The sequence below is a fragment of the Carassius auratus genome, chromosome 16 (genome assembly GCF_003368295.1).
Source record: "Carassius auratus strain Wakin chromosome 16, ASM336829v1, whole genome shotgun sequence".
Lineage (NCBI taxonomy): Eukaryota > Metazoa > Chordata > Actinopteri > Cypriniformes > Cyprinidae > Carassius > Carassius auratus.
The window spans coordinates 27067433-27095401 of NC_039258.1; the positions used below are offsets into that span (position 1 = coordinate 27067433).

A 27969-nucleotide genomic window follows, 5' to 3' on the forward strand; every position below is an offset into this window, starting at 1 on the left:
CAGTAAAACACTAAACAAGTATTGAGAGGCTCTTTGGGTCACTTTAGTAAATGAAAGCTTCTAGAGGGACCAACTTATCATTCAAAGAGTTTGGAGCTTGGCCAATGGCGCACATAAAAGTGTCATATTTAGCGTGTGGTCTCGTACAGTATTTGAGAAGAAGTGGCTCTGGTTTCGTTATAAAGTACGGATGCTCAACATGACTCCTGTTTTCATTAGGTGGCACACAGAGTGTCCTTTCAGCACGAAAACCCACATACAGACACAACACACTGCGCAGAGACTGAATATAGAGCAGAAGACCTTCCACTGAAAAAATCTTGGTGTGTGTTCAAGGATCTCATAAGCATGGGGCGCATTTGAGAGGAATGATCTAAATTTAAAACCCTTGAAAGCTGTTCCCAGTTTTAGACACAAACACTGTGTTTATCCTCGAGGTCCAATCTGACCTCGAAACCCCAGCGAGGTGATGGGTGTATATGGTTGTAGTTTGTCAGGAGCCCCTCAGACATGTGTTCAGTATGTGGAGCAGTATTGGGTTACAGAGGTGTCAGATTACACTGCAGATTTTGCTGAGTGGGAATTAGGGTCCGGTTACAAACCCAGAGACTGAAAGAAATGGGGCGAGAACTCAAAAGACATTCATCACTTTATCATATGGCTAAATTTAGCTTGGCCTGTTTTGATCTGTTAGCTATGAATATGTCGGAAATCTAAAGAGAAAGAGGAAACACACTCAGTGAACAGTGGAATAATTAATAATACTAAGAGATATGAAAATTTATGTAAAAATAATTATCAGCATGCCTAAATATATTATGCATGCTATATGAGATATTAAATACCTTGTGTTATATGGATGGTATAGAGCGAATGTCAGTCTGACAGTGAGGGCTGTATATAGTCACGACTCATTAACTGTACAGTGTGGAAAGAGGCAGGACTGTAACACACCTCACTGGGGTCCTTAAATGGAACCAAATGTCCAGCCTGCCTGCTACTGGCAGTGCAATGATACACTGAACACTACACATACTACACAGCAAAATGGGTTGTAAATCGCTATTTTGAGTAAGGATTATAAAACACAAAGCAAGATAAAGTTTATGTGAATAAGTGTGTGTGTTTGTGGTTATTCAGTGTGTTTCAGGAGTGTAAGTACCATGACCATTGGTGATGCATTTGTTGGGTCCTTTACTCTTGCGTGGAGTGGACTGGCAGGAAGCAGGGGCATTGCTAACACTGTATTCTTCCTCTTCCTCATCCTCTTCATCATCTACATCTTCATCATCTTTAGCACTACCAAAGTATGCCATGTTGCTGGGCAACGCAGGAGAGCCTGAACCAATGAGGGAGAGGGTAAAGACAAAATGAGGGAGTATCAGACAGAGAGCACACAGTACGAGGTAGAAATAGAGAACGGAACAGAAGTAATGACTACCAGCTGAGATGAACACTGATTAAGTCTTCACATTGTCTTGCTTAGTAAGAAACCTGATTACCCTTGAAGAGATAGTTCACCAAAAATGTAAATTCTTTCATCATTTACTTATGTTGATCCAAACCTTTATGACTTCTGTGGAACATAAAAGATATTTAAAAAAAAAAGAAAGAAAAGAGTGCTAAACCACCATCAATACTCTACATATATGAGGTCAATATAAATTATTTTAAATAACAATTTTTTCCCGAAATTAATTGTGATTAATACCCTCATTAAAGTTTTTAAATATTTTATATTGCATGCATTAATTTCTCATTCAATCTTCAAATTAATGTAGAAACAACATAAAGGCAGTATAGTTATATAATTTGTTTAATGGCCTTTTTTTTTTTGTCTGATACCAATAGTGATACCAATACTACTGATGTTTTAAGGAAATTCTTTGTTTTCCTAATATTTCATATTTAACCATTCACTATAGCAACATTAAAGTATAATTTAGTGTTTTTTTTGTTTGTTTGTTTTTTCAACATTTACTAGACTTTAAAAAAATAACAACTTCTATTTTAAAGGGATACTCCACTCTAAAATTAAAATGGTCATTAATCACTTACCCCCATGTCGTTCAAAACCCGTAAAAGCTCGGAACACAATGTCATCAGAATACTCCATCTGCCATCAGATGTGCAATCTGGGTTACATGAAGCGACGGGAACACTTTTTGTAAGCGAAGAAAACAAAAATAATGACTTTATTCAACAATTTCTTTGTCAATGGTCTCCTCTGTGTCTCTCAATATCACCATATGCTGCGTATGCTCTTCTGTGTGATCCGTGCCACAAGGATGCGCTGTTTTATTTCGCATCCTTGTGGCGCGTATCATTCGAATAGCGTCAAAAGGAATATGAAACACATTTGATCATCTACGCCACTGAATTTGACGACTGATATAACGTTCACCTGCCCAATCACACGTTGGTGGTTGAAGCTGGTGTCTCTGCCAACAAGGCAAACTATTAAACTACTAAATACGAGGTGGGAGGAAAAATATATTTCAATGCTTTCTCTAATATATAATTTGCAAGCATCAGGGAGACACCATTAATAAGTGTGGCATTGAAATTGCTTTTAATTGCAGGTTTACTTTTTAGATTCATAATCACATGTACTGTGTATACTAGGGCTGCACGATATTGGGAAAAAATGACATTGCAATATTTTATATTTATATTTATATTATATTTTTCTGCAATATATATTGCGATATTAAATTAAATTAATTTTTTCTTACAAACAAAAATGGGGTGAGCACACTTCCATTCTCATTTTAAATGATACTCTCTAACGCGCTCTCTGTTGCACTGTATGATGGTTAAGCTGTGCAATTAATCCATGAATCACATTCGTCAAGGGCCAGGGAGCAGCTGGCCCGTACAGTTAATGAATAACGGATCAACTACGACAGCCTACATTGCACATCCTGCGATGTGACTATCGTGGATTCGTACATCGCGATATTGACACATCGTGCAGCCCTAGTGTATACAATGGAGTGGCAGTACTTACCACACATTTTAGAAAATTAGATGTTTGTCAGTGGCTAACCACGTCCTTTTAGAAGTGGCTCCGTAGAACACATTGTTCGTTTTCCGTGCTCCTCACAGTTGACTTGTTCCGACAACATCATATTAGATTTATTATTATATTAACTAGAAAACAGAATTTTTTAATTTGTGAATCAATTCAAATCACTAGAAGACTGAATCTCGATTCATATGTTAATCAATTTTTTCCACAGCACTATTAGTTACATTTTATAAAAAATAAAAAAAAGACTCTAAACCATTAAATGGTAGTGTACACTTAAATAAAACAATTTACAATAACTGACTTCAGTTTCTATTTTACAAAACAATGCTGGACCCCATTGACATTTATAGCATAAGATAAAAATTAATCAAAATATATTTTGTGTTCTGCAGAAAGAAAAAACTGTCATAGGTTTGAAACAACATGATGGTGAAAAAAAATCATGAATCAGATTTAAGAAGGTTCGGTGCTCTGCGTTTTGCATAGGCATTCTCTCTTAGAGCACAACGATTAGAAGATAACTTCCTTAAACTCTTGTTGAGCATTTGTATACTGTGCAAAGCTCCATATCCTGTCCAGCACTGAGAGAGAGAGACGGCAGAGTGGTCCAGTCCAGCGCCCATCTCATGTGCTACTGATCCTCACTGAAGGGTTCATTGCTCACAATGGAGAGCCTGTTCACAAGCTTTATTCCACATTCCCTCAATAGCCATTTATCTGCACCAGAGTCACTGGGTCCGTGGTGCTCACATGTGCTGTAGCATGTGATTGTGTGTGCATGCGTGAGAGAGTGTATACGTGTGCCTGAGGAGGGGGTGGGGAACGGGACAGACTGCTGAGAGAGAAATATGGAGGAGAAGTGGCCTGACTGCTTTTGAATCAATCCACTTCTCCAACCACAATAACCAATTGAGTGCTAAATTTCTATCGCAACCTGGTCATATCTGCAATTATTTGAGATCAATAGAAATGAACTATGTGAAACGACTGGTTATGGATGACGAGTTATAATGAGAGCCCAGCTGAATGTTGAATAAAAGGATCTCGGGGCCCCCTAGATTACAGAGCAAGGCTCTTTAGGCCAGTCCTCTATCATCAAGGGCTTTAATAAGGGGTCCTGGGGGCTTTGAGCTATTGGCTATTGTTCACATCTCAAGAGGCGACTGAATGATTCTTCGATTCCTCTCTGATAACGCCAGAGGTTTTGAAGAGGCATTTCAGAGCGAATATTAATGAACGTGATTTTCATCTCACAATTACTACTCTGCAGTAATACAGCCGATCATTTGCTATGATAAAGTATTCAATTCTCACTTTCATTAATTAACATGATATGCATAATTTTGCTATCTGCAGGAAAGAGGTCTGCGTTTGTCTAAGTATCCTATTATTTTGGGAAAGAGTGGGAACATCATTTCATGACGTCCACTCATTTAAATTCCTCCTCGAAGGGAATCATGCCTTTGAGGATTTTTGTGCATGAAGCTGGATCTGTTTTTACATCCGTCCCTTATGGGCTGATGGAGAGTGAGAGTAAAAGAGAAAAAGAAGGAGAAAAAAAGCGAGAAATGGCTTAAATGGTACCACTAAATATAATGCAATATTGAATATTAAACGATGGTACCAAAATAAGAAGTATAATATATATATAAAGTAGTGTAACAGTAGTAGTATAATTTATATGATTTTATTCCTACCATTCAAAAGTTTGAGATTCGTTAATGTTTGTCAAATAAATATTTTATGCTCACCAAAGCTGCCTTTGAATAAACTACACAAAAACAGTAATTATGTGAAATATTACTACTATTATGTAAAATAATTATTTTCCATTTTCTATTTCTATTTTAAAAATTAAATTATTCCTTTGATGAGCTTTTACTGCGGTCTTCAGTGTAACACGGTCCATCAGAAATCATTCTAATATGCTGTTTTTGTTTTTAAATATTTTTGTGGAAAAGAGGATACATTTTCTTCAGGATTTTTTGATGAAAACAGTTCACAAGAATTATTTTAAATAGAAACCTTTTGTAACATTGTGAATCTCTCTACTGTCACTTTTTATAAATGTAATATTTCCTTGCAAGGTAAAAACACAAAAAACATATCTTATTGACCTGAAACTTTTGAATGGTAGTGTAAATAGATTAAAATTGATAGCCTGAATGCACTTTAAGTCGCTTTGGATAAAAGCATCTGCTAAATGCATAAATTTAATTAAATTTTTAATTTTTTATAAATATATATTGAGTATTTAGAGACAGAGATGCAGATAAAGTCATTAGTAAAATAAACAATACAAATACAAGTTTTTAATTATTTTTCTTTAAGTAATTTCACTGTTTAGTAGAAATTTAAAAGCAGCTTTTAGGAGCAGACAACAGTGAATGAATAAATAAATAAGAGTTATCTGAGTTATGACTTATGGCATCGATTAAATCAGCCTTGACTTATGTGACACTACAAGCTCAGGTTATATTTAAAAAAATCCATAAACTGATCCACAAAGCCACGTTCACATTTACGTTCGCTCTCAGCTCTAACCCAATAATGAAAAAAGGTTTGATATGATGAAGGGGAGGAATGGAGACTGGGAAAAGATGTTCTCATTTACATTCTTTATGTTTGAAAAACCATTAACCCACTTTGCCCTCAGCCAAGAGTCCATGGCAAATCCAATCAGTCTGTTCCCTGTCTTTACACAGCCGTGTGTGTGAGAAAGACGAGAGATGGAGAAAGTTCCATTTCAAAGTAGCCTGGGAAATGTGAGTGAGTGGGAAGGGAGAGAGAATAAGTGAAAGTATAAAGTTAACTCAAACTGTGTCCTCTATGTTTTATTCTGCCTGAAAAGTGGAGAAGAAAAATATGTTGAAGGACTGCAGCAGAATGTATAGCAGTCACCAATCCAGACTTTGATGATGTTATCACTGTTTTATATGCACAAATTTACACAAATTATGATTAATTACTCGTTTTAATACTTCTATTTAATTATTATACTTCAACTAGTTGCTAGGCATCATGTCTCATTTTCATTTAGTTTTTATAGTTTTTTTTTTTTATAAATCTTACCATGTTTTTTAGCTTTATTTCAATTAATGCAAACATTTTTAATAGTTGTAATTTTAGTTAAGATGGTTTTGTGTTATTTTGTGTGAGTTACCACCAGTGTTAATTTCGTTGACTAAATATTTTCGTCATTATTTTCGTCACGAATATATTTTTGCGGACGAAAACTAAAATAGAAGGCACTGATGGAGACTAAAACTATGACTAAATTGATTGACATTATCGTCAACGAATAAAGGACGAGACGAAAATAGACTGTGACGAAAATCAAATCGGCAGACGGGAGAGATGCGAGGAATGAACAAAAGAACCGGCAAAACGTAACAGGAGAGACTGCATGAGAGAAGAGAACCAATCTGAGCCTGACTTATTGAGACGTGAAGCGAAGGTTTTCAGTTTTTAAATGAGCTCCCGGGAAGACGGCATTCGAAGAGGTGATGTCTAAAAAAGCGACAAAATGTCCACAGCTCACTTCACGTTTGACGACGAACAAAACAAAACAAACTGTAAAGCACGCGGAGAGCTCATTCGTGGCAAGAACACCACCAATTTGAAAAGACATTTACAGACGAGCCACCCGGACATTTTCTCAAATGTAATTTCACAACGATGTTCTTTTGTTTATTGAGCTAAGCAAAATTGGAAGACTGCAGTGCGTAGATGTTGTAGCATTAAATATTACGAACTGAAAAGTACTGTAAATAGCCCCTTCTTCAAGTTAGATGAAAGCACAATACTAATACGTAATATTATGATAAATACATTTGATTTAATACTAATGTTTATTATATTTTATAATGTTCTACTTGTTGACAATATCACAAATATTTATATATTAGTCATGTGAAACATGAATGTTCACATCCTATCATTATACATACAAATCTAGCAATATTGTAGTATTTAAAACATACAATATTGCTAGACAAAAAATCTTGTTACTTTTTTTTATCCACCTAGCTGCCAACTTATTAAATATTTACTTTAAATGTATGCACTCCTTGTTCAGCTCAGCTGTAAGCTTTAAGGTCCTGGACCTAACGTTATTTTTCTTTTATTGATGGTCAATTGGCAGCTAGATATTGTTTACATTATCATGACAGTGTTTGTTGCTGCATAAAAGCTTTTGAATCGAAATAAAGACACAGTTGTGTTGAAATAAAGTTGAATTTGTGTTTTATATATTTTGGTTAAGTTTGTTTCCTATACCAGCTGTAAAAAATTGTCTAGTATATCTGTTATTGATTTTAGTCTTATTTTAGTCGACTAAAATACCAAGCAATTTTAGTCGACTAAAATTAAAACAAATCAGATGACTAAAACTTGACTAAAACTAAAAATAATTATAGTCAAAAGACTAAGACTAAAACTAAATTAAAATTTTGTGTCAAAATTAACACTGGTTACCACATTTATTAATGTTCTGCTGTAAAAATATTCAGTGATGCTTTCTCTTATAATATTTACAACATTCAAAAAACTACATGAAAATGAGAAATGCCTGGCAACTAATTGAAGTAAAATAATTAAATAGAAGTACTAAACGACAAAAATTAAACCTGAAATGAAAATAAATGAAAACTAAATAGAAATCTAATCCATAAAAATTATAAAATAATAAAAAATAATATAGAAATCTCAATATAAAAGTTAATTCTAAATATTAATAAAAGCTATAACAGTCTATAAATAATTATAACGGTTATAAATAACACTGGTTTTGACATTAAATCATATGTATATAAAGAAACCTTCACGTATAGAGAGGAATCTCAATTTGATTTCCAATTAATTAACCTTGAAAAGTAACTCCAATGAATAAGAAAATATTCCTCATCTTCGGGAGCTTTTCCTTTGCCACTGTCACCTTTGACTTGCTTACTGGAAGGGTGAAAGCTGATTCGAAAACTTGCACTGTGAGAGATCAGCCAAGACACAAAATAACAGCGGCACACACAAGACAGTCACACAAGGGTTTGCCAGCAATAACCGTGACTGAATGTGCACTGCCCAGAGGAGAAGAATTATGGAGCCTGTAAACATTTTAAGAGTTGATAGATTGAGAAAATGAAGACAGACAGAGAGCAGACCCACCTCTTAGGCAGAGGAAGGTAAGGAAGTCTTCGGTTTTAGGTTTGCGTTTTGTGAGATGGTTGAACTTGGCTGGACTCGGGGGCATGGCCTCCAGCATTTTCAGCGGGGTGGCATTGGGAGAACAGGGATGAGACTGAGCAAACTTCCTCTGAGCCTGCAGTCTTGGCCTGGTGTGAGAAACAGAGAATTAGGGAAATGAAGGGATTAGTTCTCCTACAAATTGAAATTCTGTCATTATTTACGCATCTTTCCAGCCTTCATTTATTCATCAAGTAATTTTGAAAGCTTTTACTAGGCAAACTTTTCCAAGCAATTTCACTGAATCCTTTCCTCTTCCCTTTTTGTGATACACTGAAGAAAGTCATGTGGGTTTTGAGTAAAATGAGAATGAATGATGACAGAGTTATCAAGTTAGAGTTTTTTGGGATGTTTCATTTAAATGAGGCTAAAAATCTAGTTCACAAACCAGATTTTTGGAATCCATTTAAGAAAAAAAAGACAGAAACATCCTTTAATAGGAAAAGAGATGTTAACTAATCATATAGGAGACCTTGCAGAGGAAAGCACTTTGGTCTGTTATACAAAAGCTCAGCAAAAAGTCTGACTATGTAAGTCATTTTTAATTGCTCTACAACACAGTATGTTGTGTTTTGAGGCTTGAATGTCCCCACCAGGTTTAAAAGCAAGACTTCCATTATTTGATGTTTTGCTGGTGAATAGTATGGACTAGCCCAGAATGTACAGTAACTTCATACTGTATCTTTTCAGCAACTATAGTTACAGATCTGTTATTTTCTCACCTACCTGTAATTTAAGTATGATATATTCATCCATGAAACTGCATTTTATCCATGCAGTAATTTTTTATTACATACTTTAACACAAAATACACTGTGCTGGAAATCTCACACAGAAAAGTCTTATTACACTCACTTCTTTCTGACAGGTCCCTCTATTGAGTACTCATGGCTGCAGTCTTTGCTCTGAACTGCATGTTGTGTCCGGTCTGACTTACAGTTTCCAGCAAACAGCCCAGCTTTAGCCCCCGAACCATTCAAATGACCATTTGCAAAGGAGCCTGGGAAAAGAAGGTGTTGTTCAAGTTTAAGCAATAGCAATATACACATAAATACAGATGAAAATGTACATTAGCAAATTACATTGCTAAGACATTGATATGTTCACATGTGAAAAATAATCTAATCGGCATAGCACCCACAGCAACTCTTCAAGACCTCTGAAATGAAGAACCTTGAAACAGGATTTTTCTAATCATTAAGCCAAAAAAAACACAAGTGGACACACTAGACTGAGAGCACACTTAAAAATGAACTGACAGGAAGTAGGGAAAACCACAATGCCTCCAGTGTCCTGTTACATTTATCTGAGGTCTCAGTCATGTTAAATGGCCAAAAATAAACATTTAGTCTTTTAACTAAAAATATAACGTGCATGAGTTATTGTCCATCTTCACCATCATACAAAATTGAAAATAAAAATGGCTCTATATGCCATAGTAAAAAATAAATATATTAAAATCTATTTGAAATAAAATTATTTAATGCTAAGTATACTGCAAATGCATTTACATGTATGTACTATAAAAAAATAACCTGCAACACATTGTTTCACTTGCATACTGTTAGGAGCGAGGAACGAGGGATTACACACAGAACTGTCTTTAATGATCCACAGGAGGAAACACGCAGTACAACGATGTTCAGAACCAACAAACACACACTGCACAGACTGGGGCTAAATACACAGGATAATTGGGAAGACACAGGTGAATGGGATGACTAACTAAAGTAAAGGAGGACAGGGACAAGACCAAATGGAAAACCAGGAACAAAGACAGGGGCAAAACACAACAAAAACAGGTCCATAATCCTGACATATCGCCCTCCTACCAGAAGGCGCATCCTTGCACCGTAGAAAACTACAGAGGGGGAGAAACGGGTGGGAACTAAGGAGGGAGGAGCCAGGGAGGAGACAGGAGGAGTCCAGCTAGACCCAGGCCACAGCTACAATGACAGCCCACGGTGGAGTCGACGGAGAGAGGAGCCATGGAGGAGGAATGTCAGCCAACTCCTGGGTGCCGAACAATGGCAGTTGAGCAGGTGGTGAAGCAGCCGGAGGTGGAGACAGAGAGCCAATGAGCCAGGGCAACATGGAGGAACTGGAGGGCCGCAGTGGAGCCGGAGCGACAAAGGACTGAGGTGGAGCCGAAGGGATGAAAGAACCTGACGGAGCCGGAGGGACGAAGGGTTGAGGCAAAGCCAGAGAAGTGGAGTCCCCGAGGATGTTCGATGCCAGACCAAGGCAGAGCCGGAGGAACGAGTGATCTCTGCGGAGCTGGTGAAGAGGAGGGAGTCGCCACGGCAGAGAGGAGGGAGCTAGGAGCAATGGTGGAGCTAACGGGTCAACGGGCCGAGGTGGAGTCCAGGCCTCGGAGGCTGAAGGCGAAGTCAAGGGAAACTCCAGCCAAGGCGATGCTAGAGTTTGGTAGTCCCGTGGAGCTTGCACCGCGTAGATGGTTGACTAAGGGCAAGCAGATGACAGCAGAGGAGGCAGTAGTGGGTGGGAGGATGGACATTTGTGAGTCTCTGGGCATTCGGGTTAAACTCTGGATCGGGAGCCCCCTTTAGGCTGAACATGGGAACAGGATGGCGCCCTGGAGGAGCGGAAACCTGTGGACGCTTTCTCGGAGCAGGCACTGGAGGGCGCTCTGGACTGGATTCGGGGGCTGGAGCCCTATCCTCTTCGTTTTGGCAGATACTCAGCTCACCCTCAGACGGGGTGCAGGGGGCAGAGCTCCTCTCTGCATTAACACACCATCTGTGGCTTTCTCCCTCGCGGCAGGTGTTCACACACCTTGACTGACTTCATCAGTGGCTCTGGCTCTGCAGCACTCCTCAGCACGTCACTCCATCCAGTGATGGCTCGTCAGTTGCGGCCGTGTCCGACTCTCCGTCAGCGGTGGGCTTAGGCAGGCGCGGAGCGCATCGGGGCGATGGTGGGCTGGGCTCTGGGTTGGGAGTGGTACTGCCGCTCTGTGCGTTCTATGGCACCAGCCTCAACTCTGCATGCAGAGTGCCGTCGTCCGAGGATGGCCCTTTATTGGAATTTGCCACCTTTGTGGAGTGGACACTGGCAAGAAATGGATATCTGTTTCACGCCTGTTCCCAGGAGTGTCCACTCCACAAAGGTGCTCTGCATGCAGGGTTCAGGCAGGCGTCATAGTACGCACAGAGCACGTCGCCCGGGTAAGTGGCGAGATGGGCTATAGCCAGAAACAGTCTGGTATAACCTTCAACGATTTTTCCCCCTGCTCCAGCAGAAGGATGTATTCAGGGTGGGAGAGGGGATCCATAAGGGAAACACTATGGAAACAAAAAGCAAGAAACAAAACGGAGGAAAATACACAATTTAAACTGTTGTTGGTGAGTTCTTCTGTCATCTTGCCTAGTGATAGGAACAAGGAACGAGGAAATAAGGGATTTTACACAGAACTGACTCTGATAATCCACAGGAGGAAACATGTAGCAAAACGACATTCAGAACCGAAAAACAGACTTCACAGACTGGGGCTAAATACACAGGATAATTAGGAACACATAGGTGAATGGGATGATTAATTAAACTAAACGAGGACAGGAACAAGACCTAATGGAAAACCAGGAACAAATCAGGAGCAAAACACAAAAAACAGGCCCATGATCCTGGCACACATAATATCTACTAAAATAAATGTTTTAAATACAGTAATGTTTTACTAGTTTGGGGCCAAACATTAATAAATAATAATAATTATAATAATTATATATATACATACAAAACATTCATATTTTTCCAAACATGCAAGTCCTTTGTTTATCTTCACAACACAAATTAAGATATTTTTGATGAAATCCGAGAGCTCTCTGACCCTCCAGAGACAGCAAGGGTACTACCACAATCAATGCACAGAAAAATAGTAGGGACATCATTCGAACAGTCCATGTGACATCAGGGGTTCAACTGTCATTTTATGAATCTATGAGATTTTTTATGAATTTTATGAATCACTGATGTCAACTTGCATGCACACGTCAACGTGTTGTTGGGACTCCCAAAACCAAAATATTAACCTTTAATTACCCATAATAGGGACACTTGAATGTCAGAATTTTCTTTTTTGTGTGAACCATCTCTTTAAGTATATATTATTTACATCATTCAAATATCTCATTCATTCTCATTTCTTTATTTAACCAGGTTAAAACTCATTAAGATTAACATCTCTTTTTGCAAGAGTGACCTGGCCAAGAATGCAGCAACAAATAACATAGTTTACATCATAATACAAAACACAAATCAAAGATCACAACAACAATCCACCAAAGGATAAAACACACTGCACATTAAAAGTAGCTTAAAATCATGTAATGATGGAAACACTGTCAGCTTTAGAATGCTTTGTAGATTATTCCAAGCAAAAGTAGCATTATATCCAAAACCCTTTTTCCCTAGCTCTGTTCGAACCCGAGGGACTTTAAAATATAACAGATCGTCTGAATGTAGATTGTAGCATACCTTTGACAAATAAAATGGAGTTAGACCACAAATAGACTTATAAATAAAACAAAACCATTTAAAATATATTTAAATAGACATTTCAAAACACACATTATTCTGTATAGAGAGAGAGCCAGAGAAATTAATTACTTTATTACTTATTTATTTATTGACACAAGTATGTCTGTGTTTGATGATGTTCCAGGGCATTGGAAATAAATTCTCAAGTGAAGTGAACTTCAGCAGAACCCTGTAAATCAGAATGAAGTTACTAACAGCACAGGCTAATGCGCCACACATTACAATTGTTAGAATTCTGCCTGATGCCTTTTAATTACAGAGAATGTGAAAGAATCTCCGAATGCAATGAAAGCAATGCAGTGCTTATGATTACGAAGCAATTCCTAAGGAATCTTTAAGTGTTAGTTTCTGAATGCACAATAAAGCGGAGAGCTCGTGACGTGTTCTGTTCATGCCCTTGACATTCTCTGAGATGATGCACTGCACCATCCACAGGCAGGTCACCGAGTCTACCCCATTAAAGTGCAGTGATTTGAGAGCAGTGAGAGTGCTTCACAGCCCCGGCACATGAAACCCATACAGAGAGGGCATTATTTACTTTGCTCACACATTTTCAATGCAATCATGGCAGATCAATAATACTCCTAATGGACCACTGAGATGCTGAGGAAATAAAGAAAAGTCCCACAGCGCCATGCGCCTCACTGAGTGTCACAGCTCCCTCATGATCTCAGCGTCTGAGCTAAAATAATTCATCAAATACCAATGCACCTTCAAAATACCAAATCAAACTGCACATTTCAGAGATTTTTAGTAGACAGAAGGATGATCGTTGAATAATTGTCTTTAAATACAATTTTTTTTAAGTATACCTGAAGTATTCTTGCAATAGTTCCTCCACTTTATCACAATCAAATATACTTCAGTTTATCTTTAGACAGACTTCAGCACTCCTTCCACACAATTAAAGCACATTAAGTACAAAATGAGTTGTTCTCATTTAGCAGTTTAGTATACTAAAAGTACAACTGCAGCATATTTTTATTAAGTACATAAATATATAAATGTAGTTGTAGTTTACCAGGCACAAAATAAATGTATGTAAAATACACCTTTGTATATTTACTTTTTACCAGGGGAACAGAATATACATTTATAAATATGACCAAGGTGAAGACTTGGCTTATCAAAATTAATTAGCTAATACGCTTGGATGTGCTAGAAAGATTACCCGGCAATGTCAATATGAAGTTAATTAATATTCATGAGCTCAGTCTCAGTGCCATATAGTGACATCTTAAAACTCATTCTAGCGTCGGTTTTAAGTTATGATATTGTCAGCAAATCATTCTCTAAAAGTGGTTCAGAACAGCAGCTGAATGCAGCCGCGTCAGATGTTGAGGGTCACAAGAGTGAGATCTTTGCTGCAGCTGTTCTAAAGGTCAGTATCCTTCTGTAGACAAGATCGCAGAAGAACTGCTCTAGAAAAGATGTATACTCACCATTAACTATTCCAGTGCCATTCTCCACTTTGCTCTTCTGAGCGGTCTTAAACTCTTTAAGTGAGAGGTAGAGCACCCGGCGGACCACTCTCTCCTCTGACCACGGGATCCCATCGTTATCATCCTGCAGAAGGAAAAAAGCTTATTTTAGTGCTCTAAAAATGAAACAGATGTGACCTAATGTCATCTCACAAGAACAATGTGCTCTCTAAACAAACCGTTTTGGGTTAATTAGTCAAACAACAGTCAAATAGTGGACAAGAAAAAAAAATTAAACTCTTGTATTGTGAGACCACAGCTATACCGACAGAAGACTGTGCTATAAATAGTGTAGCTGGCTGCAGTTTCTCCATTCCAGCACGTGTCAGAAAGCCTTTTATTACTGAAGGCTCCAAAAGCAATCACAACAAATGCTCTCAGTGTTAGTATAACATTTGTTCCCCACAGATTACCTAATGTGCTGTAGTAAGACATCTTTCAAACTAGGTAGCTGAATGTCCATGCTTTTCACATTACTCTTAAAGCCTCAAAACATCTCTTTCATTCAGTAAAGTGATCTCTTACATACTGTTAAATCTCTTTAGTATAACAGTCAGTTGATTTAGCCCGTCACAATAAATCACCAGAAATGGGGTAACAACCAAGCTTGGTCTCAATCATGTCCTCTAGTGTTGCACTCTCACTAAATTGTCCACCAACAGGCTAGTTACAAGGGAAACGATACAATACATAGCTGTCACTAGGGTAAACTATATTACTACCTCATTTACCCTTAAATGTAACATATTAGTACCTTAAGTGTACATATTATTTACTTTTAGCTTTTGTGCTTTAGGGTGTCCAGTGGCAGCTTTGTACCTTTTTTCTGCGATTGTAAAATGGTTCAGGAGGTTGCACTTAACCCTCTTCTTGAGATATGAAGTGTTATATTTTTAAAAGTATGAAAGAAAGAAGAAGGGGAGGGTGATAAAACGTCGGACCCAATTAACCAGTAAATTAGAAATCTGCCAATAAGTAGAGATTTAAGGACTATTCTCTTTATCGCGGCTACACGCTCAAGTGACATTGCTGTGCTACATCTTCGACACGAAAACGTATTATTTGCACATATTTTATCAAGCACTGCAGTTTAAAAAAACGAGTGATTTTAAGCCATTGAAATTTAATCCACAGTGAAAGAGAACTCATTTTACTATACGTGCCTGCTGTCTAAGATACTGTTTCTGAGCACTGTCAGAGAGGTGCATGTATGCACGTGAAGACCGCTCATACTGTAGATTGCAAGAGAACAAAATGGAGTTATTTTTGCTGCATGCATTTCTGGCCTTGAACGGTTAAATATACACACTTGTATGTGTCAAAATGCCTGTCTTTGCAAGTATAATCATAAAGACAGTAATTTAGGTCTAAAGTGAAAGCAAACAACTTAGAAAGAAAACACATGTAACAGTATTTTGGATCCAGGCAGCTCTTAAAGTGATAGCAGTGCAATATTCCCGCTGTCTGTCATTCATGTTAAATCAACCAACAAAAGATATCATCTCTTACTGCTCTTCAAAAGTGTTTTAAACTTTTGATTAGACAATGTAGCATTTATTATTTATTTGTTCTACCATAGTTTTTTTGTCCTTGTTTCATATTTAATCACTGACTGTTTACTTGTGTTCAGTGAACTTTTTTTATATTTAGGCTAGTATTAGTTTTTGTGATATTGACACTATTAGTACATGGTAGAAATACAAAATTCCTATGGAATCAGAGATTCTGATATTATAAAAACCTTATTTGAAGCAAAATAACCATACTGTGATTTAAATTGTTACTGCAAAATAAAACTACTCATATCATGATATTAAGATTTTGTCTTATCACCCACTTCTAACAGACAGACAGACAGATAGATAGATAGATAGACAGACATAAATATGCAAGCATACAAACAATTTATCTATATATCTTATATTAAATATAGTTCATGAAGGGTAAGGTGAACACTTAGAAATCGTGTAATTTTATCCAGTAGCATCACATTTCAAGAAGAAAAAAAGTGTAACCCTGTGAACTGCTCACATTCACCCAATTTCCTTCATTGAAGTGAAGTGAGCCAGCCCTCTGGAAGCAGTTCTATAGCATGAGAGGCCAGAGGCCAAACGCAGAGGAATGTCATATGGTTGTCACTGCATTTGGCACTGTCATGAAGCCAGATTTGATATTTTACATATGTGATTTATAGTTATCACTACAAATGTACCTTATGCAAACTGATCCAGAGAACAAGAATCACAATCGTGCTGCCCTCCCCCCAGTGACAGCAATGTGAAATACTTGAGCTGATTAGGATGATGTGAAGTGTTTGACCCCAGCTTAGGGCCTCCCCGTGGCACACGAAGAAAGTGGCACTCTCTGGGGAACTTCTAGTCACCATGGAGACGCTCTTCCACAGGTCTACTGTGGCGGCCATGTGAAAGTCCCTGTCAGGGTGAACTCAAAACGATATGACATTTCACGAGCGAGAGCCAAGCTGTATTATTTATGAGATTATGCAAGTAGGGTCCCACAAAAAGAGCCACTATCAGTAGAATGGTAGACAGAAATGCTTATCTTATAATATGAACCCCACAAAACCCCATCAACTGAAACCACTTTAAACTAATGGTTTTAAACACTGCACAAAAAATAAACTACTAAGAAACAATAAAAACACTAATATAATAATATTTTTAATCTAAAACATCAGACAGGCAGTTATGGAGGAACAACTGTTTATATATAAAGTTATATATTTAGACCCAGGCCCAAATTTGATTTCTTTTAGCTGTTGACCAAACCATATTTAAGTCACAGTTATAGAATGAATATGGGCTTAACGTGCACACTCTGGGCTTTAATTTGGGATTCAGTTCATAACAATTGGAGGAAAGGTTAAGAAATTACAGCTCTGTAATATGTATCTCCCCACTTTTTCAAGCGACCATAAGTAACTGGACAATTGACTCACCAGTTGTTTCATAGACAAATGTGGGCTATTCCTTAATTATTTCATTTCTTCATAAACTCAGCAGGTGAAAGGTCTGGAGTTGATTCTACAGTAAGTGTGCCATTTGCATTTGGAAGCTGAACCCTCATAATGCTGTCAAATGAGCTCTCCATGCAGGTGAAACACACAATTGTTAGACTTCAAAAACAAAACAAATCCAACAGAGAGATAGCAGGAACATTAGAAGAGGCCAAATCAACCGTTTGGTCCATTCTGAGAAATGAAGAATGAGCTCAGCAACATAAAAAGGCCTGGACGTCCATGGAGGACAACAGTGGTGGATGATCAGAGGATCCTCTCCATGATAAAGAAAAACCCTTTCACAGCGTCCAGCCAAAGAAGAACACTCTCCAGGAGGTAGACATGTCACTGTCAAAACCTCTTTCACATAAAATTCCAGAAAATACACATAATGTGTCCTGTGATTAGTCACCGCCAGTGATTTTCTGGAATACGTGTGTGTTGATTTGGCCTCTGCTAATGTTCCTGCTATCTCTCTGATGGATTTGATTTGGTTTTGAAGTCTAACGTTTGTCTGATTCATGTGGTCAAAGGACCACATGAATCAGACAAACGTTAGACTTCAAAACAGCTTCCAAATGCAAATGATACATTTAGAATCAACTCCAGGCCTTTTACCTGCGGAGTTGATTGAAATAATTAAGGAATAGCCCATAGCCTAAAGTCTCAAATCCAAAGGGATATTCCTTATAAAAGTTAAGAGTCAACCACTCCTAGCTAAAATGGCTCAGTCTAACATGCCCCCAACATATTACGTCACTATGTGGGAAGATTTGCATAACGCCGCCCAAATGTTCTTGCAAAGAAAGAAGGCGTAACTTTTAATCTCACTGTTTCCCCCGCCATGTTGAGACGCTGTGTGTTTTGTTGTGAAAGCGAAACTGCTTTGTTTGGTCTTCCAAAAAAGGCTACAACAAGAACTCAGTGGTTATGTTGTATTAAGAACACTGTTCCAGAACAGTTTAACCCAAATATTCAGATTTTATGGAGGATGAGTCCTGAACCAGTAGCCTACAATGCATCTCTGGCAAAACGGCTGTTTCTATAAAGTGGGGCAGTTCATACTTTGTAAAGACAGTCTGGCGCTTCTGACTCACAGCCTGTAAGTACATTTTTTATATTGAAATAATTTGTCATGGATGATTGAAACGCAATTTTGAGCAGTGTAGAACAGCAATTGTTGTTTGTCGTTTCACCGATCACAAATGCAGACATGGTTTTATGTTTATGCAGTGTGATATGCAATGAAATGCAATGCTTAAAAATACAGTATAAGTCATTATAATCAGAAATTATGTCCCCACTGGATGCAACAAATGCCTTGTTTATAATGGTTTTTTTTTTTGTTTTTGTCTTGCCGTGCTGGGAGACTGCTTTACAGTATGCTAAGGGGCGTAACATTTCCGTCACATGCTTGAGGCATTTGGCCAATCACAACGCACTGGATAGCTGACCAATAAGCTTATAGCTTGCTTTTTTAGAACGATGAGCTTTGTAAAAATCTATGTGTTTCAGAAAGGCGGGGCATAAATGAGCAACAATAATGTCCATTAAATGGAAATAATGTGTTTTTTAATATTAAAACGCATAAACACACTGCATTACACCAAATACATAAAATAATGTTCTTTTTAGCAATTTCATATGACCCCTTTAAGATCAACCTGTACCAGAATGACGGGAAGAAAACAAGATTTGGAGAAGGTTTGGAACAGCTCATGATCAAAAGCACTGAACATCATCTGTGAAACATGGTGGAGCGGTGAGATGGGATGAGCATGCATGGCTTCCAGTGGCACTGGGTGAATGGTGTTTAGTGATGACGTGACAGAGGACAAACGTAGCCAGAAGAATTCTGAACTGTGGAGGACTATACAGGCTGCCAAGAGATTCAGTCAAATTGAGCAAAGCTGAATGAGCGGCGCTTCATAGTACAAATGGACGATGACCCAAAACACACAGCAAAAGCAACCCAAAAGTTTTCGTAGGTAAAAAACTGGATTATGTCAGCTGAAGTAAAGGCCTGGCAAAGCATCACAAAGGAATAAACCCAGTCTCTGGTAATATCCATGAGCTCCAGGCTTAAGACAGTCATTGCCTGAAAATGATACTCAACAAAATGTAAAAAATAAATAAATTGAAAATGTTTTGACACGTCTTCAAACAGAGAGAGCTGATATTGACAGAGACAAGTGACAATTATTATAATGTGTTTATGTGAAGATTGCTTTAAGTAGGCTAAACCTAATGTAAAATACATTTAAATTATTTAAACATAATTAAAACATTTTGTAATGTTCTGTTAACAGTCTAGGCCTATTAAATGATACAAATGATACCACAAGTTTTACAATAATGTTGAATGGCTACAATTATTAATTTAATCTTGAAAAATATATTTCGCAGAGGCATCAGTATCAGTGTTGAAATTGGTGATATTTGCCTTCTTTCATGTTATTTCATGAAAAATGGCATTAAACTAATATTTAAAATATACAGTTTTTACGGTGATTCTACATTCAATGTGAACATATATTTATGATTAAAATAGTAATTAATTAGTTAAATGTTTTAATCAATTGAAAACACTTATATACAACCACATTACTGTTTCTCAAATAAGTATCTTATGTTCACAAATGTATTAGGTCAAAAATACAGTAAGAACAGCAGTATTGTAAAATATCATTACAATTTTTATAATAAGATTACATTTTTTTGAAACAGAAATCTTTAGTAATAAGGGAAAAGCCTTTACTGACACTTTTTATCAGTTCAGTGTATCCTTGCTAAATAAACCTGTATTTATTTATTTCACAAAAAAATAAGTAAATAAATAAAAATGTTGAATTATACCATATAAAATACACAATATATGAATATATAAATATGTCAATGCTCTAATATGGCTTTAAACTGTGGTTTTCTCCTTCAATCAGAAGACTGATAAAGGGGTCTATATCCCAGGAGATTTAAAGCACAAAGCCTGTGCATTACTGGAGGACAGAAGCACTCTGGATTTATGGCCAAATTCACTGATTTTATGCCAGCACAAAGTCTGCTGCCAATTCCAAATGCAATCTGCTTGCTTGATGCTTGAAAATTGACAGTTAAGTGAATGGTTCTAGGATATCCTGGTCTATTATTTGAGCAAGAGAGCCTGACACACCTCATAAAAGAAAAGCAACAATGTAACTCCTCTTTTATCACTAAACATGCTCGTTTATCCCAATAAAATACTCCATGCACTCATGTGCAGTAGAACTTTCCATGTAAGGCAAGATCTCATATAAATTCAGCAATCACAGACAGCACATGAGCCCAGTATCTCCTATAAATCAATTAAACACTCATGTTGCCCATTTAACTGTCATAATCAGTTCCTCTGTGATAACGGCCTCATATGCATCTTCCTTTTAACCACATCGGTTTGCTATTTGTGCATGTAGCTCCGAGCAGCTCTTACAATTACACCAGCATCTCTCACCACATGTCTCTTGACCATGCGCTGGTTTTTATTACGCTGCCAGCAACCCTGTCAATTATTGATAAAGGTGGCATTGTGTCTGAAGTCATAAGGATAAGTCTTTCACCATAAGCACAATGCAGATCTTTCATAGTGACATATATCGGTTGAATTAGAGGACTACATTTTATATGTTTACATTGGGAGTCTATAATCCAAAGATCAAGTAAGGCACCGGAACAGCAACAAAGAGCAAAAACCAAACAACAGAGGACAAAGTCAGAGCAATAATGGCAGAATAATAGACTGCAGACTGAAGCTTGTTTAATTTAGTGTGTGGGTTTGATTTGCATACAGATAACTTGTCAAATGGCTTTTATTAAACATGATGGCTTTATTGAGTAAATTGCTCCCTTATGGATTTCAGCAGCTTCAATCCAAAATAAACTTGCATTATAAATAGGAAATGTATTGGGAAAGCTTTAATCTTTACCTGAAGTTTTGCATAGACGCTGATTGAGACAGAGCTCGCCAATGTTAGTTGGGTCTGCGAGCGCTGCTTCACACAGATCAAATTTAAACAGGGCAGCAGGAGCAGACGGGCTGTGGGCCAGCCTGCCAACATATCAAATCTGACCTTGCTACCCATCTGTCTCAGACCAGTCACACACACACACACACGCAGCTGACTTACTACTAATGTTAACAAAAGCAAGCTGGCATGAAAGAAAAAACGGATCTACTATTTACCCAGGGCCAACAACCTGATGTTAAAAGCAGCCTATCAGCAATGTACAAGCAGTCAATCGATCGTGAATGATGACTGGCATAAGCTTATCAAATAAGCCATTCAACATCCCTCAGTGTCACACATCCATTGCATTCATGAAGTTAAAAAAAACTCTGTATAACATGAAATATTTCTAAAAAGCAACATGGAACTGGAAATGTATTGACAGAGACTGTAAACAGGGATGCATGACATATCTGCCCTATAGCGGTTATCTAAGAATATCTATCATTTTTCCATCATCTAGCACTAACCTGAAGGTATGATAATAGCTTATTGCAGTGGTTTAAAACCCTTTAGATTAAAAAGTGCAATTTCTTTTTTGTATTTTTTTTTACTACACCAGAAAGATTTTTTTCCCATATGTTGCTGGCACATTTTATAAAGAAAATGAGTTAACCATGAAATTCTGAAGTAGAATGACTGAAATAGTGCTAACAAACTCCAATTTTTTACAACTTTGAAAAGCAATTTTTACAGTGAAGTATAGATTAATAATATCAGCCATTTCTCGGGAATTGAAACTGATAAAGGGTTGAACTCGAAAATGTTTTGCAATTGCCAATTTCTTTGCCCTTTTACACTTTTTTTTTTCAATTATTGGACACAACATGAAAATTATTCTCAATGCATTTTCATCAGACAGAATTTCAATATGGGTGCAGAAGAACTACATTTCAGGAAAATCTACTAGAATAACGTGTGCAGATTGACAAATTAAAAAAAAAAAAAAACCTTTCCTCAGAACAGTGCATTTGCATCTCTTTGCTTTTTTAAAGCACATCCAGTCCTGATGGAAAATAATGAACAACACATTATAAATTATCCCCAATAGCACAGCTGCTGATCTTCATGCTTGCATTGCAAATGAATGTTTTGGTATTCCCAGGTTCAGCAGCGCTGTGGCACACAATCCTCACTGACTATAAACACAAAGGACTCGATGCTCAGGGGAGTTCCCACAAGCCTGTTTGTAGCGCTGCATCCTATAGGTTTGCTTATCAAGGACACTTTGTTTCCAGTGACAGCACTCTCTACACATTCACCTTACTGTGAAGACAGATTGCTGCAGACGGAGCCAAGGAAGCACAGACCCACCCAACGACAATCCCTTCTTCTGCCATGACAACAGGAGAATGCCAGTGGCAAACCTGGCTGCTTTACCATATGAACCCTTCTCCCTCTATTTCCATACACATGAGCAGCATTAAACAATATACTTGTGGTTGGATGAATTAAAACTAATTTAAAAACTCAGTGATCTAGTAAAATGCATGAAGTAGTATGAGGTATATAGAGACAAGTCACAAGTCTTTCTTTCATTCGAGATTCACACATAAAATTATTACTTTTAAGCTAAAAATGCTTCAAACAAACAGAATCCCTTTACCTTTAAGGGTATTGGTATTTGAAGTACATTGAAACACATACTGGAAGCCGGAATACACTAAATGCAGCAATATTTGCTTGTCTAAATTTGACAGAAGTCTTTAAATACAAGGGTATTATCTCTACAACAAATTAAAAAGCCATTAAATCAATAGACCAAAGCCAGGTCTCTTGATAAAAAACATCACAGCAATAACTACCCAATTTAGCAAGGCCATTCTGATACAATATGTCTCCTTGGAGTTTGGGATGACTGCATCAAGTAGTGCACAGCTGGACACGTCTGAGACGGAGGGATGAAGCAGCCATTACAAGCTGCCTGCAGATTTTACATCATCCTTTGTTTTATTTGAAGAGTTGTAACACAGGAACAAAATTCAATTAGTCAGATAAAATGCAGTAGTACCCTGAAATCCCAAAAGTGCATACCGTAGTAGATTGCACACACAATATTAATCATTTTACTTTGCTTATTTGTCAACTCATTACAGACAAATATTATCCAGTGTTTTAACTGTGGACATTACAAAGATTCATGTGTTACAAAATTAATTTAATAATATCATATTATTCATTTAGATCCTTTTAGATTCATTTAACCATTTTGTTATATACTTATGTGGTGCTCAGGAAATGTTTCTTATTATTATCAATATTGAAAACAGTGATAATTTTTTAAGCTTCTTTGATAAACAGAAAGTTGAAAAGAATATAATTGGAATATAATTTTAATGCACTCAAATTTATAAAAAAAATCACTCTTAAGTTAAAGAATGAGATCAATATGATGAACTAATGGCATCCCACACCACGTCAGTTCTGTTGCTATTGTGTTATAGCACAAAAAGACCTTTTTTAAACAATTAATTTTACAGTGCCAGCGTCTCATATAAGCATGTTACTATAATTAATATAATAACAGTCAGCTCTACAAAATAATTACACAGCAAGTGCATGTAGTCCATTAGTATTATTCATTACTTATGTAAATACACAGTAAAATGAACACTGTAATATAAAGTGTGACCAAGTATTTCCTCGGGCCCTATATTTCAAACCACATTAGTAATCATATCATACAAACGCAGACCAAAATCTTGAACTGCACTGAAACATATTAACCAATCCAGTGAATAAAGTGAAAACAGATTGTGATGAAATTAAAGGTTCATTATGTCTCTGTCAGTTACAGAGATGAGGACCAAACCAAAAGTTTAAAAATGGTAATGAAATAGATTAGCATCACCATTATTTTGGATTGAACCCACAGTTTTTGAGTTAACAGCCTGACTTCTTATCGTTTAAGCCACCCCACTAAACCAGTTAGTCAAGATTCGCAGTAACAGTCAATAAATTCCAGATTTAAAAAATTAAAAAAAAGTTTAAAGCAAACCGTTTGAATGAATTATAGTATTTCTAGTGTTTGTAAATGTAGCCCTGCCTAAACTGGGTCAGTGTAGCATGGGCTTTACTTCTCTGTTACTGTGAGAAGCAAACTGATGCCAAGGATGAGTCTAAAGGAGCTAAACATATATCAGATATCTCTGACTGCTGAGGCCAAAGAAAATGTGTGGGACACAAGAGCTTCCAGTTTAGATGGCCATCTCTGGCATGTGAGGCAGGCCTGTGCTCACTGTAAACACAGAGCGATATATATCTGCCAATTTCTGCTCTGATGTTGTCACATTAAATAGATTTGTTTTCACATACGATGCTCAGGAGAAAGCGTGAAACGCGATTTCTTACAGCCTTCTTCATTTCTGCAGCTTGTTCATTTACACTACACTTCAATAATGTTACAATAATCCTCAGTAATAATGTGTGCTGTAACCCCACCTAATCCTGAATGACATTGTGTAATATTCCTAAACAGAAAGAATGAGATCAAACGGCATAATGGGAACTGCAACAGAGGAGTTTCTGTGTAAATACAGACCGGTTTACAATGGAAAGTGACATATCAACTTTGCTGCTGAATCATACAATCCTAATCAGAAATCTCTTGATCCCTTTGTTGATTTAATAACCAACCATATCCGGTTTGGCAAGAAAGAAGAAGGAATGTAAAACATTCTCAGTCTCAATATGCACAATCTGCTATTTATTTTCATAGCCATGCGTTTTCAAAGACAGTAGAGGTTTGTTCATAAAATTACCTTCACACTGAACTCTGACTGGTTTCAGCATGAGGCGTTATAAGTGTGTTTTTGCTAGTGCATCACATATCTAAACATCTAAGTAACAGCTGTATTCGATCCACAGGATTGCAAAGAATTACAGCGAATACCAGCTAAAGCCATAAGCAGAGAGCGCCATACAAAGCAGCCATCATCTTTAAACTGATCATTCCCAGCCTCATACAACCATACTCAATGTTCAGAGCTTGTACTTCAAGCCGTGTAGCAATTAAACATCAGAGAGTCAATGTAAACATAGACATCACACAGCAACTGAATGAAATGGTAACCCTCAAAGAATGACAGTTCCTATATTTAGATATTTTGCTGTTATACAATTTCTTTCTTTCTTTATTGCTGGAATCTGCTTTTAAATCTAGAATTGTATGTCAGCATTTTGTCCTGGTCTTACGCTCAAAAGATTATATTCAAAGGGATGTAGATTAGTAGTTCTCCACCAGGGGTCTGGGGCCCACTAGGGGGCAGTAGCAAACTTTCAAGGGGACCTCAAGGTGACTTCAAGTCCACATGAAATCAAATTTGACTTTATTTACTTTACAAGCGCACACTGCTAGTCTTGATGCGAACAATTAATCAGGGCGAGTTAATCCGCTGAAAAAAATAATTTGTCTTGGTAATCTTTAATCAAAACCTGAACATTTACTTCCTCTCTGGAATGGCATTCGTTCGCTGATGACGTCATTTTGACGGCTTGCACAGAATATCCTTAAACACGCCCCTCCAACAGTTAGACTGCTATGAGTGAGAGACAAAGAGGAGGAGCGCAAAAATAAAACCCCGCCCTCTATTCAATATTCTATTTCAGCTGGAAATATGTCACTACACTGAAATAAAGTCGGTAGCAACTTCGGTTTACGGAGATTTTTTCAATATTTACAATAACGCAAAACTGCTGTTTTACTTTATAAAAACAGGTTTTCCAGAACTGTTCCCATGTATCTTGAAAAACCTGGATATATGAGTTATTCTCATTTTAAGTGTCATTTCAATACCTGAAAAAAATAATATAAATGAATAAAATGTCATAAGCATTTTATAAAGAATACACCATAGAGGAGGTCCTTCAGATATTGCTGTGGACAAAAGAGGCCTTGGAAGCAAAAGATTGACAACTGCTGCTATAGATGCAAGTTTAAGTAATAGGTCTTCAAAGTCTAAACCATTTCTCTTTTATATTTAAAAACACAAAATTAAACTATAACAAATTGTAATAGTTAGAAATAAATATGACACATACACAGATGAAAAGGTAATACATATAGACCTTAGCCTTGGCACCTATCTAAAAGTCTGTGTTTTATTTATATCATAATATCGTTATACCCATTTATTTATAGTAAAAATGTTCAAATGTATTTTATTTCAACCTTTAGCTTTGGTTTGGATGCCAATGATCAGAATTACTTAATAGATACAGGGTTGATGGACCAAACAAGAGAAATGACCCTAATACCTCACTTGGAGATGAGTTTGATCATTCGTGACTCGATTACTTAATTGGACTACAACAAACACATCTGATTATGTGACAGCAGGAGGGCTAGGAGGCACAGTTTTAGCATTTATCTTACATATATAATAAAGAGGTCAGTCTGCTTACAGTATCTAACCAGTAGGAGGTCAGAGACAGGCTGTAAACCACCTCAGCCTTAACCACAATACAAGCATCTGCCCACAATTTGACAAGCTAAGTTCTCGTGACATTGAAAAACCACCCTACACACAAACACACACACACACTCACAGAATGACGACCGCAAACACACACACTGACAAACAAACTGACCACGCTATAGTGTCGCGAGACGGTCGTCTACATCGACTGGAGCTACTCTATGACAAAGCTGACAGTGGAAATCAACATAGTAACATGTCACAGACACCGGAAATGCGAAACGTAACAAGGTACACTTCAAAAGACCAATGCATTATTTGGGTCAACAGAAAGATACGGATCGGCCACCCTGTCCTTAAGCTCTAATTCAAATAGAAGATGGTTCATGGACTGGTCGTTTATAACATCTGACCTAATTCTGTCACAAACCTGATGATAACTTAAAACGGGGGACAACAGCGACGTGATTAATGCAAATTAAGAGGCAGATGCCACTGAATTCGATGGTCACGCAATGGATTAAACGTCAAATTTGCACTTACAAATTTCTTTTGAATGATATTTCTCTTCGGCCTTTCCCTATTCATTTTGCCTTCCAGATTGGATTCATTAAAGGTCAGACGGCCACATAAATTCTGATTATTAAAAAAAAAAAAAAAAAAAAAATCTTTCCGTTGTTTGTAGCACGTGATTATTTAAATCCCTGGAAGCAAAATGTCGAGGTAGGCTGAGAATGTTGTATCCCGGTCGATCAGCGTAGCCTGTCTTCTTTTCACAGCTCAATACACCAAAGAGGTAAAAGAATCCAAATCCGAAGATCCATGGCGATTAGAAAGCGTCTGTGTAAAAAAACAACAACGGCAACATATCCACCGAAATGAGCTGGAGGAGCCAATCTTCTTCCATTTGAAAGCTAAACAGCGTATTGTCAGTGCTCCCCGCACCACATTCTTGCAGTCAAAATAAAAGCCAGCTTCTGGCTTCCATTCGCGAAGGTTGTAATGTATCGATTATTGTTACATTATGCGGGTGCAAAACAGTCAAACGCACCAATTTGAAAAATCTAGAGTTGGGTTTTGGCTGCCGCTGTGCTCCCTCATATTGTGTGAACTCAATGGCACCGATGGTACTGCGACCTAGTGGCGTCTTTCATAGGAGACTCCGTCCTATCATTCA

General features: G+C 37.3%; 1 protein-coding gene across 1 annotated transcript in view; it reads right to left on the reverse strand.

Annotated features, from left to right (window-relative positions):
- jarid2a (jumonji and AT-rich interaction domain containing 2a) overlaps positions 1-27928 on the reverse strand; it is a 43042-nt gene extending 15114 nt beyond the window's left edge. Inside the window, exons 1-5 of the mRNA XM_026284980.1 lie at positions 27336-27928; positions 14278-14401; positions 9131-9275; positions 8198-8364; positions 1163-1339 (exon numbers count right to left, since the gene is read on the reverse strand). Of these exons, the coding sequence (XP_026140765.1) occupies positions 1163-1339; positions 8198-8364; positions 9131-9275; positions 14278-14401; positions 27336-27380 (658 nt within the window). The 5' untranslated portion in view covers positions 27381-27928. The remainder of the gene's footprint in view (positions 1-1162; positions 1340-8197; positions 8365-9130; positions 9276-14277; positions 14402-27335) is intronic.
- Positions 27929-27969: the final 41 nt, after the last annotated feature.